Consider the following 14900-nt stretch of genomic DNA (forward strand, 5'->3'; position numbering starts at 1 on the left):
ATGGGCTGGGACCCAGCATCATGGGATTGAAAAAGACTTCTTGACCAAAAGTGGGAAGAGAGAAATGAGACAAGATAAAGTTTTAGTGGCTGAGAGATTTCAGAGTCAGGAGGTAATCCTGGAGGTTATTTATTTGCATTATATATGTATTTTAGTTCAGTTTAGTTTATGATGTATTTGAGTGGCTAGAGAGAAGTAATTGAAACTGTTGAGCTGTGTTCCAGTAGTCTTGATTCTTGAAGATGATTGTATACCTATATAGCTTTTACAGTGTGACTGTGATTGTGAAAACCTTGTGTCTGATGCTCCTTTTATTTAGAATATGGACAGATGAGCAAAAAATTAAAGATAATAAACAAATAAATATTGGGGGAATAAATGGTAAATAATTAGGTAAATAATTTTTCTTTAATATCAGTGATCAGTGAGAGGGTCAATAAGGGATATGGGATATGTGAGTCTCTCTGTGTGGGAGATATAATTATTCCTAACTTACTGATGAAGAAACTTAGAGATTAATCATTTTATGTAAGATCATCGTAAATAGTTTTAATATAATCTCAGATCTTTTCCACTATAAAGCCTATACTCTTTCTGCTTTGGCAGACCCTCCCTAAACTTAGTAGTATTGGCAAAAAAAAAGATAAAAATGACTTTTTATTGTACAAATTAGCTGTATTTGTGAATAAATTTTGTAAATAGTAAAATAAAGATTTTTATGAGCACATTTGTCTTTTCTGTTTTTCAGTGGCTCTTTATCACCTCACTATTTGACCTCTATACTAAAGCAGAATCAAGTGCGAACCCTCAAAGGTATGTATTGAAACCAGTATTTTAAATCATAAAAACTCAGATTGATATTCAGAATTAAAAATTTTTTTCTAATTATAAAAGTAATAAATGTTCATTGTAGATTGGGTAAATAAAAACATGTTATGAAAGAGAAAGTAAAAGTCACCATTTATTCTATGTTAACATGTAGAATTTGATATAGTTCCTTTGGTACTTTACATCCTTTTTTTTTTTTTTCATTTTATTTTGCTAGGTTTTAATTTCTTAGTAATATCATGAGTAGATTTACCTTTTCATGTCTGTCTTGGGTTAACAAACTACTGCCCACAGACCATAGTTGGCCTGCCACCTGTTTTTGTAAGACCATGAACCAGAGATGGTTTTACAATTTTATGTGTTTATGGGGAGGAAAATCAAAAGAAGAATAATATTTCAAAGACGTGAAAATTAAGTAAAATTCAGATTTCAGTGTCCAGAAATACAGTTTTTTTAAAGCAGCCACACTCAATTAGTTTATAACCGCGAATTTAAGTAGTGGCACCAGAAACCTATGTATATTAGATGCTTCATTTTGCCTGCAAAGCTTAAAATATTTACTTTCTGGTCCTTTGCAGAAAAAATTTACCAACCCCTGAATTAGAATATATAGTTTAGAACATTTCTTATATGGAGTAGGTATAAAGGGTTTAAATTTAAGAAGTCAAAAACACTCCAGCGTTCATAGTAGCATTATTCACAATTGCCAGAAGATACAAGCAACTCAAGTGTTCATCAGCCAATGTATAGATAAACAAAATGTGGTATATACACACAATGGAATATTATTCAGCCACAAAAAAAAGAAATGGAATTCTGATACATTGCAACTTCATGGATAAACCTTAAAGACATCATGTTGAGTACAGTAAGCCAGACACAAAAGGACAAACATTGTATGATCTCATTGAAATGAAATAATTAGAATAAGCAAATTCATAGAGTCAGGAAATAGAATATAAGTTGCCAGGGCCCAAGCTGGGAGTGGGCAATGAAAGTTAATGATTTAATTGTACACAGCTTTTATTTGGGATAATGGAAAAGTTTTGTTAATGGATGGTGGTGATAATAGCACAACACTGAGAATGTAATTAACAGCACTGAAATATACGTATTTGAATGTGGTTACCAAAAAAAATTATTATTATTTCCCAGTAAGCTGACTTTTGGAATTTTTTTAAGGCTTTTTTCCTGGAACATATAAAAAATCATTTTAACAATTTTCTCCTGTTCATAATCATAGATTAGTAGTATATTAAAGAAAATTTTTCATGGATTATTGCTTTGGAGCCTAGAGATATTTTCATGAACTTTAAAAATAGAAATTCTCAGATTAAAAGTCTTTCTGTATATCAGAAACTTTTTGGCCCTTTTGGACCTACACAAAGCAGAGTCTCAGATACAGCATGTTGATGTCTATAAAAATAAGGAAGGGAAAGAATGTAAAAGCTTTAGAGAACTGCGGTTGGCAGGGAGGCTGTTTCAGATAATGTTCTTGCTTAGCATAAGGCAAGTATCCATTTTGCTGTTACCTGCATGGCTAAATACGGTTTTTCTTTACATTTAGATACTACTGACGTTCATGTATCTTTTTGTTACATCAGGGGGTTTTGGCCCTTATTCTGTCAGCTCAGTTCATATGCACATTGTTATTGATGAAAATATACTCAACTGTTTGTTTCTTTGGACGTATACATTTTCTTTGTGAATTCTGAAGTTTATTTCAAACCTCTTCTAAAAGTCACGTTAGAGATATACTCTTTTTTTTAATAAGAAGAATTTTAAGATTATAAATTTCATGTAATTGGTTCCTTATTGTAATGTGTTTCATTTTCTATTCTTTTCTTCAGCACCATTTCCTTTTTTTTTTTTTAAGTAAAATTGGAAGCAAGGTAAAGAATTTTTCATTTAAAGACAAGATATTTCATAGCGCTAGAATCCCTCTGTTTGGACCCTTGCAGAATGCTATGCAAATTATGCCCTAAAAAGACACCTGGCGAGACAATGAATGGGATCTGAAATCTAGCTCACACTCCATTATCCAAGCTGTGTGCCCTAATGTAGGGAAGCATTCACCTTGAGGATGTGTTCCAGTTCACACAGAGAGACCATATGGCTAGCAGCTGTACTTTTTTCTTCAAAAACATTTTAGAATACTGAACTCTATCAAATTATACTCAGGTCTCATTCTTAAAAACAGGCATTAAAGAAGTCTTTGAATTGTTGGGCTCTTGCTATAATATGTGGGACATCTCAAGTCCATTGTACTTGATGTTCTTTCTGCCCAAAATATTCTTCCCTCAGATATCTACATGACTCCATTCTCTCAGACTTCCTCTAATCTTTGATTAAATACTACCTTCCAGTGAGGCCTTCCCTGGCATCTATATTTAAAATTGCAACCACCACCCCAGCACTCTGTCTCCCAAGACAAAAAATTTCTGCTTAATTTTTCTCTCTAGTGCTTATCAGTATCTGACATTCTGTTTTAGTTGAGTTCTTTCTGTTCTGAGAGGTTAGGGATTTGCCCATTTTGTTTTCTGAATATTCTCACAGCCTAGAACATTGTCAGGCTCAAGCAGGGAAAATACTTAGAACTTGCCAGGCCCTCTGAAAGTACTCGATGTTAATTATTAAGTTGGTGATAATCAACTTAATCTAAGGAAAAGATGGCAAAGGTGTAATGTAATATCCTTATTCAGTATGCATGTATTACGTACCCACGGTGTTCTAGGCATTATGTTAACATAGTTTCTCTTTACATTTAGATATTGTTAAATTTATCTTTTTATTACCTCAGGGAGTTTTGGCCCTTATTCCTCCCCTAAAGAAATTTACAGACTAATTGGGAGGACATTGAAGTAGATACACTGTTGTTTCATGAACATCACATTTTATTTGATGGAGATGAACTTACAATATTATGTGTTCTCTCATAGCAACTGTCTTCTGATTTATTTAAACTTGTTTATTAAAATCAATAACAGTAACATTTTCTGCCTTCAGAGAGTTTACCTTCAGGTTGGAGAAAATCCAAGCCAATATCTTCATGGTTTTATTATCTATCATAACTTTAGAATTGGATATTGCAAATAAAATGGAAAATTTTGGGTTAATAAAAATTTTCAGCGTTGAGATAGAGATGGGACGTCTTCATATCTGAATCTTATTTTTAATTCATCCTTTATATCTAAAATTTATAAACAGTTTAATTTTTCCTCACATTTTAGATTATGCTGTTTCACTTTTCATAGATTACAGTTATGTGGAAAAAAACATTCAGTATTAGTATATATGTAGATATAAGAGGATAATGTCCTTATCTGGAGTGGAACCTGCTGACTTTACTAGCCTTTTAAAGCTCTTTTTTCTCATAGAATACTCATTATTATGTTTGATTTCTTGAGTATCATGGAACTCTGTAGTTGTTTTATAGGCTCCTGTGTAATTGCGACTAAATGCTAAGTTTTGTGCCTGCAATAATTATTCATTTACCATTTATAGATTTCATGTAACATAAAATGACCAATTACATGTTTACCTCCTGTAGTTAAGTGTGTAATTAATTCAGTATTTCATAACTGTAGATATCTGTAGATAAGGATATTATTCAAGATAATTATGCTAAAAAGTAGTAATGCCTTAGTGTATATTTTAGCTAATTTAATCTGTCTAAAGGCAAATCTTATTGAAATGTATCAGGTTTTTGTCTTCATTATGAATAGAGGAACTATTATTATCTCTAGTACTTCTCCATTCTCCTTTATACAATATTGTTCACAAAACTGTTTCCTAGCTTGAAGTGAACAAAAGCAGATGGCAAAATAATATGTATAACATAATCCCATTTTTGTTTAATATATTTCTTGCTTTTTAAGTCCAAAAATATACACCAGAATCTTACCATTGGTTATATTTGGGTACATGCAGATACTTGATAATATCTTTCTCTTTTATAAGGAGCATTAACATTACCATTGTTTCCATTTTCAGAATCTGATATTGATGCTGCCACTGCAATGATGCTTTTAAATACTTCTATTGAACAAGGAATTTTAGAATGTAAGCAATCATGCTTTTATTTTTAAAATACATTTTTGTGAGTGCCTTTTCACATGTAACATAAAATTAAAATATGTTTTCTTATGAACAAAGTTACCTCTTTCCCACTGAATTGTGTTTTCTTCTGAAGAACTCTATTTCCATTTATTATATTTTCATTAAATTTATGTGAACAATTGAGAGAATGTGGTTAATGCTGTGATAGGTCTTTTTACATTATCCAAAAAATAGTGAAATATAGCATATTTAGAAAAGTTTCAAGAGCAAAGTAAAAATCAAAGCTATAAATTAGAAAGTAGAAAATATATTTAGAAGCTTGAAATACTAATTCTGTCCATCAGATTATCAAAAATTAAAATGATTGAAAATGTATATGGGAACTGGGTATTAGTGGATGGGCCAGGAATCAAACCTAGGTCTCCCACATGGCAGACATGCATTCTACCCCTGAACTACCCATGCCCCCAAGAAGTTTTAAATAATTATATTTTCCATGAAAAGGTCAAGACATATTATTATGTGATTTTTAAAGATTTCAGACTGATATCTACAGAATGGGTATGTTCTAGATAAATAGAAAAAAACTATAAAATATTACTAATCTGACACACTTATAGCTTAGGGGTAATACAGTAGTTTTAAATGGCCTGATTTTGCAGTTACGTGGATTTGACCTATTGATGAAGTTTTATTTTCCACAGGTGAGAAGCCTCTTCCTCTTAAAGCAGCACTGCAAAAAAAACGAAGTTATGGCAGTGCATTTAATCATAACAGTGCTGTGTGTTTACAAGATAGCGATTCTTTAGCCACCAGCATTGATCCAAAGGAAGATCACAATTACAGTGCAAGTAGCATGGTCACACAGCGTTGCGCATCCAGGTCTAGTGTATCTTCCCTGTCTTCTGTGGATGAGGTATATGAATTTATCCCAAAGAATAGCCATGTGGGAAGTGATGGCAGTGAAGGATTTCATAGTGAAGAAGATACAGACGTTGATTATGAAGATGATCCTCTTGGAGACAGTGGCTATGTATCACAGGCTTGTGCAGATACCTCTGAAAAAGAGCAGCCAGGCAAAAAGAAGCGAAAACAGTCATGCCAGGAAATTGATGAGGAACTCAAAGAGGCAGCTGGATCTCTGCTTCACCTTGCTGGAATTCGTACATGCCTGGGTTCTCTAATAAGTACTGCAAAGACACAAAATCAAAAGCAGCGAAAAAAATAGAAATACTTTCTTGGGTGAAATTAATATTCAAAGTGTGGCAATATTCTTCTACATTATTCTTTACAAGGGATATCAAAGCCATAATGGACTTTCTTTAGTTTGGGGGTGGGGGAGGGTGCTAATTACCTGTTTATTTCAAAACATTTTTGTTTTATTTCTATTAAGTAGTTGCTATTAGGATCATGCCCAATCATTATCATATGATGTGAAGTCCTAAAAGCATAGTTTTTGTGATAAGTGTCTCCAAGATTTGGAAATTTTTATATAAGAAAATCCCTAGCCTCTGTTTTAAAATTGTAGGAAAAATCTTTTCTTTTAATATGTCAAATTGTGAGAATTCGCAACTCTTTATCTTTTTCATTTTGTTTTTAAAATCCGTAATTAGTGATAGTCACTGATCTGGCTAAAATTTTTGCTAATGTGTTTCTCAAGTATTCCCCTGACACATACAATCCAGTAGGATAAGATTTGGTTTTCTATTTTGTGTTAGTTTTTGCTTTAATTATTTTTTGTTGAGGCATGAACAAACTCAAATATAAATTGGAAAAAATCCTAAATGACTAGAAAGTTCTTTCTGGTTACATAGAGAATACAACAAAGAGTTCTAAGATTTAGAAAATACAATTTTGTTGTATAATTTGTAGCTAAGACCACCTCAATTCCTATTACAATGTTATCTCTGGAATTTTTTTACTTCACAGATATTACATAGCATTTATTGGAGCCCTTTATTCTCTCCCAAAGTGCATTGCAACCATTGTTTCACATTTTAGCCTCTGGCTGTCATTGTTAGTAGAAACTATCTGGTGAAAGGAGATAGGCATAGAGGGTGTTTGGAGTAACACCCATCTTGACAACACATTTTTGCAATAACAGAATCTTTCATTTGCTTGTTAAATGTACTGCATCCAGACAACCTTGTAATAGGAGTGGCATATAATCTAAAATAAACGCTTTGAATGCTTCTTACTTATGTCCTCACAAATAAAAGTAGTTCATTTAGGAAAAAACTTCTTTCCCAGCTTTGTGTGAATTAAATTTGTATATATACCTGATTAAAAGGGTTAACAAAAACTGTAGAGACAAAATACCTTCATGGATTTCAAAATTCATGTAAAATTAAGTCATATACAATACATTGGTTTTTTTGGAGGGGGGCAGTGTAATAACTATATGTGCCATTAATCCTTGTTAAAAGATCATATATTAATGTTTCAAAAGTACGTTGACTAAGGTGTTTTAAGTGTTTGTACAAACCTGCTTCTGTAAAACATTTTTTCACTATATTAGAAAGAACAAGGAATATTAGCAAAACTAAACAATTATTATATTTTTGTGTGTGTAGTGATGGAAGCAAGTTTCTAAAAGTTCAGTCTTACCTCATGCTACATCCTGTTTCATAGACAATAACCTCGTTTGTTTTTTTCTGGTAATTTCCTATATCTGCCCACACACATACGTATACAGAATCAGGCTCATGATGTTGGTTTGCTGCTTTCAGCTGTTTTTAGAACCAAAAAGTATTTTCTTGTTTTTTTTTTTTCCCCCTAAGCAACAACTATTCCTGCTTTATATCTGAAAATTTTTAGGGCAAAACTGTCAATTGAAAAGTATGATAGAGAAACAAAGTGTTTTTCAATTGACAAGACTTTGAGCCAGCAATAATAACATCAATGTTCTCTGTTCTGTTTCCATGTTATTGTGATTGGACCTGGGTAGCCACATTAAAATAAAATTGGTGCTGTTATAGTATAGTAATCTGTTGATAACGAAAAGTAGTCCTTAAACATGCAAGATGGAGTGTTTGGATTTTTTTTTTGTTCTTCATGTATGTCACATCTACTACCAAAAGAAATTGCAAACTCAAGTTAACACGTTTTACTATAGGCAGTAAATATAAAACCAGTAAATGCTTTCATCACAGTATAAATAGTAAATAGATTATAAAAATCATCTTAATAATATTTCAGCATACATTTTTTAATTGTTTATCATGGACTCCTGGATGACCTTAGTAACAGTGTTTCATTGATCTGGTTCCTGTCCGTTAGATAATTTGTATAAGTAAAGGAAAATGACCTGAGATAAAGATGGGAAGAAGTCATTCCCAGCTGTAACAGGGATCTTCAATTATTTTGTCTTAATATAAGTAATGATTTCTCTTTAAATTCCTTGATTTTCTTTCCCTCTTTATGTTCTCTTACTACAAATAAAAATGTTCAAGTTACATTCATCAATAACAAGGAAGATAAGTACTAAAAGCTAACAAGGAGAAACTACACAATATTTTACACTTAACTCATACACAATTCAGTGATTTACTTTCTGTTTACTAATATATGAGGCAGATACTCCCTAAGGGGAAGAACCTTGGTAATTACACATTCCTTACTCCCCTATTATAACTTCCATAAAGATTATGATCCCATTTCTCAGGGGTGTTGAGAAACATGACACCCAATTAATGAAAGTCACTCCAAGTCCTATGAATTGGAAATTGTATTTCTAATAATATATTAATAACAAATTTTACTACAACAAAAACAACTTGGAAACCCTGAAAAGACTACATATATGGGGATTTTTCAAACATATTTTCAAACTGTGATTTGAGTTAACCTATAATTTGCCTAAATCAAATAGTATAAATTGTGTTGTATCTGATTGCAGTTCCTAATAGATACCTAGTAAAAATTTAACTCAGCACAATTAATCTTCATCTGTTGCATCCCAAATAGAATCTGTGTTTTTGAACATAGATTTTTGAAATTTATTTGGGCAATATATTACAAAATTACTTAATATTTTATTTTACTTTTCAAATTCAGAGAAAGGAAACCTATATTAATGGAAAAGGTAACTATTGGTGAACCACCTCCTTTTTTTTCCACCTTTGAACCTTTCTGTCCTCCTTGCCAGTATGATTGATGTCTCTTAATTTAGAATCCTTTGTATACAGTAAAATTTAGTATATATATTTTTTTTTTCTTTTGCTACTTTCTAAGGCATTATGTAAAGGGTTCATACTAGGTGGACAGTTAAATATGTGTTAGCATGAATTCAAAGCTATAGAAATGTTAAGGAGGAATATATGTGTCTTGGTAAAGCAGGAGGCTTTTCTCAGCAATTTAAACAACAGATTGAATAATTCATGATGTTGTAGAGACTATCATCTTAAGTAGTGCAGCAACTTAACCTTTTGTGGAGACCGCAAAATTAAATTTCATTTAATTATGAAATTTTGAGATTTTCTGGTTTGCATATATTTTGTTTTTTGTTAGTTTGAAATGCATAAGCTTTGATTAAAATAAAGTTTACTTCAATTTGTTAATGATGTAATCAAAATATTTATTGAAAGACAAAGTAGAATATTTTAACGTTGCACCTGCCATTTTTTCTTAAAGCACATTCTTTGCATCTAACTGCCAGTGCCATTGCCAAAACTTTGTTTTTAAATTGTTGTACATTTTTTATTAAACCAAGTGCTTAATTTTAAAGTATTATGTTGCCAGCATATAGTGTATAAAATGTATAATTGCCAACTCATTGTAACTATTATTTATTTTTTAATGAAAGTGTAAGAATTCTTTCTAACTCAAGACTTTTGAGTCATTGAACTGTTTCCTTATCCTCCTTTCTGATGTAGCACAGAAACTGTCCTCAATTTGATTTGTAACTGCCAGTAGATGACCCAGACATGAGGGAACCACTTACCAGTTGCCAGTCTTTTACTCATATTAAAAGCAACTTAACAAATGTTTAAGTTTTGTACCTAACCTCTGATTATTAAAATGTTTATAAAATTTATTTTTACCAAAGAGATGCAATTCGTTATGATAAAATATTGCAGAATAAACTTTGTTTTATAACATTTTTGCATTATTCTTTTGTTCTTTGGGGAGGTAAAGTTCTTCGGTTTTCCTGTCACATGATGGTGTCCTCTCTTTTCTTCTCTGAGTTAAGTTGACTTCTAGCTTCTCCTTCACCTGACTTTTTCTTCATGGAGCCTCCAGTAATAGAGAGGGACTCACACCCACAGGGATGGGTTAAAATTAGGAACATGTTTTTGTCTGGGGTACATATTTCAATTCACCACAGTAGTAGCTTTTTAAAAACTTGAGGTAAAACTAGCAAAAAAGAACTTTTGAACCTAGATTTAATTTTGTTGACCATCTTTAAGAATGAAAACTTGATTTTTGACTTAAAAATACCAACATTATCATGCTGCATGAAAGTTGAAGCCTAAGCTGTCAAGTGAAAATTGTTAAATTCTGTATATAGGGATAATTCAATTCTTATATTTAAGAATAGTTAGTTCGTGGGGCAGGCAACGGTGGCTCAGTGACAGAGTTCTCACCTGCCATGTTGGAGACCGGGTTCGGTTCCTTGTGCCTGCCCATGTGAAAAAAAAAGAAAAGAATAGTTTATGTTCTGAAAATTTGTTTACAAATGGGTTGTTTGCAAAGTAGGAACTTCAAGACACATTATAAAACCTTTATTTACCTTAGAATATAGTGGATAAACAATAATCCCTCACCTGAAAGTGGCAAAAAAATGTTTGTATGCCAGTTTGCTTCAATTATAGTTTTACTTCAACCTCAAGATTTTGGTTCAAGTAAATATTTGTATTGAGTCATTCTTGGTAAAGTTTAGTAAAGAGGAAACTGGGAGTTAGACAAGAGAAAAATTGTAGAAAGTGTTAATTTAGGGAGACTAAATTTAGCTTAAAAAGCTAAAGCAAAATTGCTGTCTACCAGGATAAGGGAGTTGAGAATGCAGCCAGGTTCAAGTACTCTGCAATGTTAACTAAGTTCATATTATAATCTTGTATGTTTGGAGAAGGGTAGAGAAAACTTCCTCACCCTTGATGATCTGAGCATCTTTTCACTCAAGTGTTCTGAGTGCCTAGTCGTAAGCATTGTAATTTAAGTGTGCCCCTAAGGAGCAAATATAGACAATCCCTCTCACGAAAATGTGAACTCTACAATTACTAATTGTGATGATTGCCATGAAAGACAAGAACATGGAAACTATGACAGCATGTAACACCTAATCTGAGGTTTGAGGGGAGGCTACCCTGAAGTGATGTAAACAAATCTGAAAGAAGCAGAGGTGTTAACTTGAGAAAGAAGCATGTGAATTGTTCTGACCAGGAGTAAAGCATACACTAAGATTCTTGTGAAAGGAGAAAACATGAGATTTTCAGTGAACTTAATAAAAAAAACTAGTGTGGCTACAATGCAAGATGGGCAGGGACCAGATTTTGCAATGCCATTTGAGTTAGTTAAAGATTTGGGCTTTTAAGAACTTGAGGGGAAAAAAAATGAATTTGGGAAAACCATTGAAGGTGTTACACAGTCAAAATGATCACCCCGACACTTTGACTTGCAACATAATGGAAGACTTAAGCTCCTCTGTAAACAATTAAAAAACTGAACAAAATGTATAAACAACATTTTTTACAAGATCAGTTACATTAATTAGCCAGGTTAATTAACTGAATTACATTAATTAGCCAGATAAAGTAACTGAAAGAATAAAAGAACCCAATTTACCAAAATCAGGAGCGAACTAAATGGGACACGAGGACAGATTCTATAGACATTTAAAAGATGATAAAAATACTGTGAACAACTTTATGCCAATAAGTCCAAGAACTTAGGTAAATCGAAAAAATTCCTTAAAAGACAAATCACCAAAACAGAATCAAGAAGAAAGAAATCTGAATAGCCCTATATCTATTTTTAATTGAATTAATAAACAGTCCGTGTTGTAAGAAAGAGAGCTGTACCTGAAAGAGAATAAATGCTCACAGAATTATGGAGAAGAAAATAATTTATTCACGGTCTTGCAAGAACAGGTGCACTACCAAAATGTGGTGGCTGGCACACCAAATGATAGAATGCCACAGGTTTTGTACACTAAGCTTAGCATGCAGATACTTTCCCTGTTTCTCCGCTGATTAGATACTCCAGAGGTTACAGCCTATCTGGATAGTCTAATTCAAATTTCCTACCAATGTTTCCTGCTTTTGACTACATTTTAGTGACCCTGGCTACTATTAAACTTGTTTTTACCTATAAAAGGATTCGGTGCCAATTCTAGGCTTGCATCAGAGACCCTCTCCTTTCCCAGCCTGCAAGACAAGTCTGAGCTGTCTTGCAGCCCTTTGTTGAGTTAGTTCTGTTTCTCTCATCCTACACCATCTTTTTTTTTTTTTTTTCATGGACAGGCACCAGAAATTGAACCCAGGTCTTCGGCATGGCAGGCGAGAACTCTGCAGCTGAGCCGCCGTGGCTTGCCCCATCCTGCGCCATCTTGTGTAAAAGCTAAATTTAATGTTATTCTTACAGTGTTCATGGGTAGGAAAACAGTATTGCTAAGATGTAATTTCTTCCCAAATTGATCTATAGATTCAGTGCAATCCTAATAAAAGTCCCAGCAAGTTATTTTGTGGATATTGACAAACCAATTCTAAAGTTTATATGGAAAGGTAAAAGATGCAGAAGAGCCAACAATATTAAAGAAGAAAAGTTGGAAGATTGACACTACCTGACTTCAAAACTTACAATATGCTACAGTTATCAAGACAGTATGCTTTTAGTGAAAGAATAAACAAAAAGATCAGTGGTAACAGGCAAAGGCCATGGATTCTTTTGCCTCACACACTCAATAACCAATTCCTGAGACACTGAGGTTTCAAAGAGAGAGAGTTTATTACTAGGCATGTAGTAGAGCTGATGGCCTAGCGGCCCAAAATCCGTCTCCCCAAGTTTAGGGGGTTCAAGGTTTTGTTTTGTTTTGTTTTTGGTGCATGGTCTGGGAATTAAATATGGGTCTCCCGCATGAAAAGTGAGCATCCTACCACTGAACCACCTGTGCACCAGGCTTCAAAGTTTTCAAGGATTTTAACAAGGGGAGATGAGGTCATTTGGAATAGCAAGGTCAAAGCAGAAAAGGAGACAATGTTATTATCATTTCAACAGGAGAACATAAACTGAAAGGAGGGGAGGCAGAGCTATCACTTCAGAACTAAGGGTGTAAGCCAAAAGGAAGGAGGACAAATTATCTTTCAGTAGCAGAATCTAGCTGATATGCTTTACAAATGTCCAGTGCTGAGGCCAGTCTACAGCTGACTTCAGTAGCATTAGGGCCTTTGCCCTACAAGAAAATGACCAGATAAAGGGCATAATGGCTCTTACAGTCACAAAGGCACTAGATAAGCCCTTTTACACTCACTTCAGATATCAGGGCAGCTGAATTATAGTTTAAGGATTTCAGGTATTTGCCTGTCTACTCCAATATCCCAGAAAGCAAAAAGGAATTTGATTCAGTAATCCTAATTTCTCAGTTATAAATGGACAGAATAGAGAACTCATAAATATGCCTACACAAATATAGTTAACTGACCTTTGACTGTAAAGCAAAGGCAAAATAATTTTCCAATGAAACCCAAGGTTTCTGAAGTATTTTGCTGGCTGGTCATAAATGACTGCACAAAATGGAGATAAAAAAAAAAAAAGCAAAGGCAATTCAATGAAGAGAGGATAGGTTTTTTTCAACAAATGGCACTGGAACAAATATACCCATATGCAAAACAACTCTAGAGAAGGCAATACAAATACACCTTCCACAAAAATTCCATAAATGCAAAATGCAGAAGTCTAATATTTCTAGAAGATAACAGGAGAAAATCTAGGTGACCTTAGATTTGAAAGTTTCTTTGGATACAACACCAAAAGCATGGTCCATGAAAGAAAAGTTGATAAGTTGGACTTAAATAAAATTTATCTGCAAAAGACACTTAAAAAAATAAAAAGGCAAGATATAGACCTGGAGAAAATCTTTGCAAAACACATATCTGAATAAAGGCTTATACCAAAATCATACAAAGAACCCTTAAAACTTGCAACAATAAAAAAACAAGCCAATTAAAAAATTGACAAAAGATTTGAGCAAACGCCTGACCAGTGGAGATGTTCAAATGGCAAATAAGCACATGAAAAGATGTTCAACATCATATATCATTAGGGAATTGCAAATTAAAACTCAATGAGCTATCACTACACATCTATTAAAAGGGCTAAAATCCAAAACATTGACAATACCAAATGCTGGTGAGGATGTGGTGCAACAGGAACTCTCATTCATTGCTGGTGGGATGTAAAATGGTAATGGCACTTTGGAAGACAGTTTGGCAGTTTCTTACAAAGCTAAACATAGTCTGACTTATATGATCCAGCAATCACATCCCTAGGTATTTACCCAAATGAATTGAAAGCTTATATCCCCACAGAAACCTCGACAAGAAATATTTATGGTAGCATTCATAATTACCCAAAATCGGAAATAGTCAAGATATCCTTCAATAGGTGAATAGATTAACAAATCATGGCCATCTATACAATGAAATATTATTCAGCAGTTAATAAAAAGAACTATCAAGCCACAGAAAAATGGAGGAAACTTTCATGAATATTGCTGAGTGAAAGAATTCAGAAAATATAGGAGAAAATCTTTCTAATCTTGAGGCAGGCAAAGATATCTTAGATAAGACACAAAAAGTACAAGCCATAAGAAAAAATTAATAAACTGATTGTCAGGGTTTTAATTGTGTCCTCCCCCAAAAGGTTTGCTCATACCCTAACCACTGAATCCCATGAATGTGACCCTATTTGGAAGTAGGATCTTTGAAGATATAAGTAGTTAAGAGGAGCCTAAAATGGATTAGACTGATGCCTAATCCAATACGACTGGAGAAGAGACAGCCCAGTGGAGAAGGCTA

The 14900-nt window shown here is 33.2% G+C and overlaps 1 protein-coding gene across 2 annotated transcripts in view; it reads left to right on the forward strand.

Moving 5' to 3' along the window:
- The window catches only part of FOXN2 (forkhead box N2), a 100353-nt gene extending 92200 nt beyond the window's left edge, over positions 1-8153 (forward strand). For both annotated transcript variants that reach the window (XM_077134169.1, XM_077134168.1), the window contains exons 4-6: positions 749-813; positions 4822-4890; positions 5592-8153. In XM_077134169.1, coding sequence (XP_076990284.1) covers positions 749-813; positions 4822-4890; positions 5592-6115 — 658 coding nt within the window. In that variant the 3' untranslated portion in view covers positions 6116-8153. The remainder of the gene's footprint in view (positions 1-748; positions 814-4821; positions 4891-5591) is intronic.
- The last annotated feature ends 6747 nt before the right edge of the window (positions 8154-14900 follow it).

Source organism: Tamandua tetradactyla, chromosome 17, assembly GCF_023851605.1.
Source record: "Tamandua tetradactyla isolate mTamTet1 chromosome 17, mTamTet1.pri, whole genome shotgun sequence".
In the NCBI taxonomy this organism is placed as follows: Eukaryota; Metazoa; Chordata; class Mammalia; order Pilosa; family Myrmecophagidae; genus Tamandua; species Tamandua tetradactyla.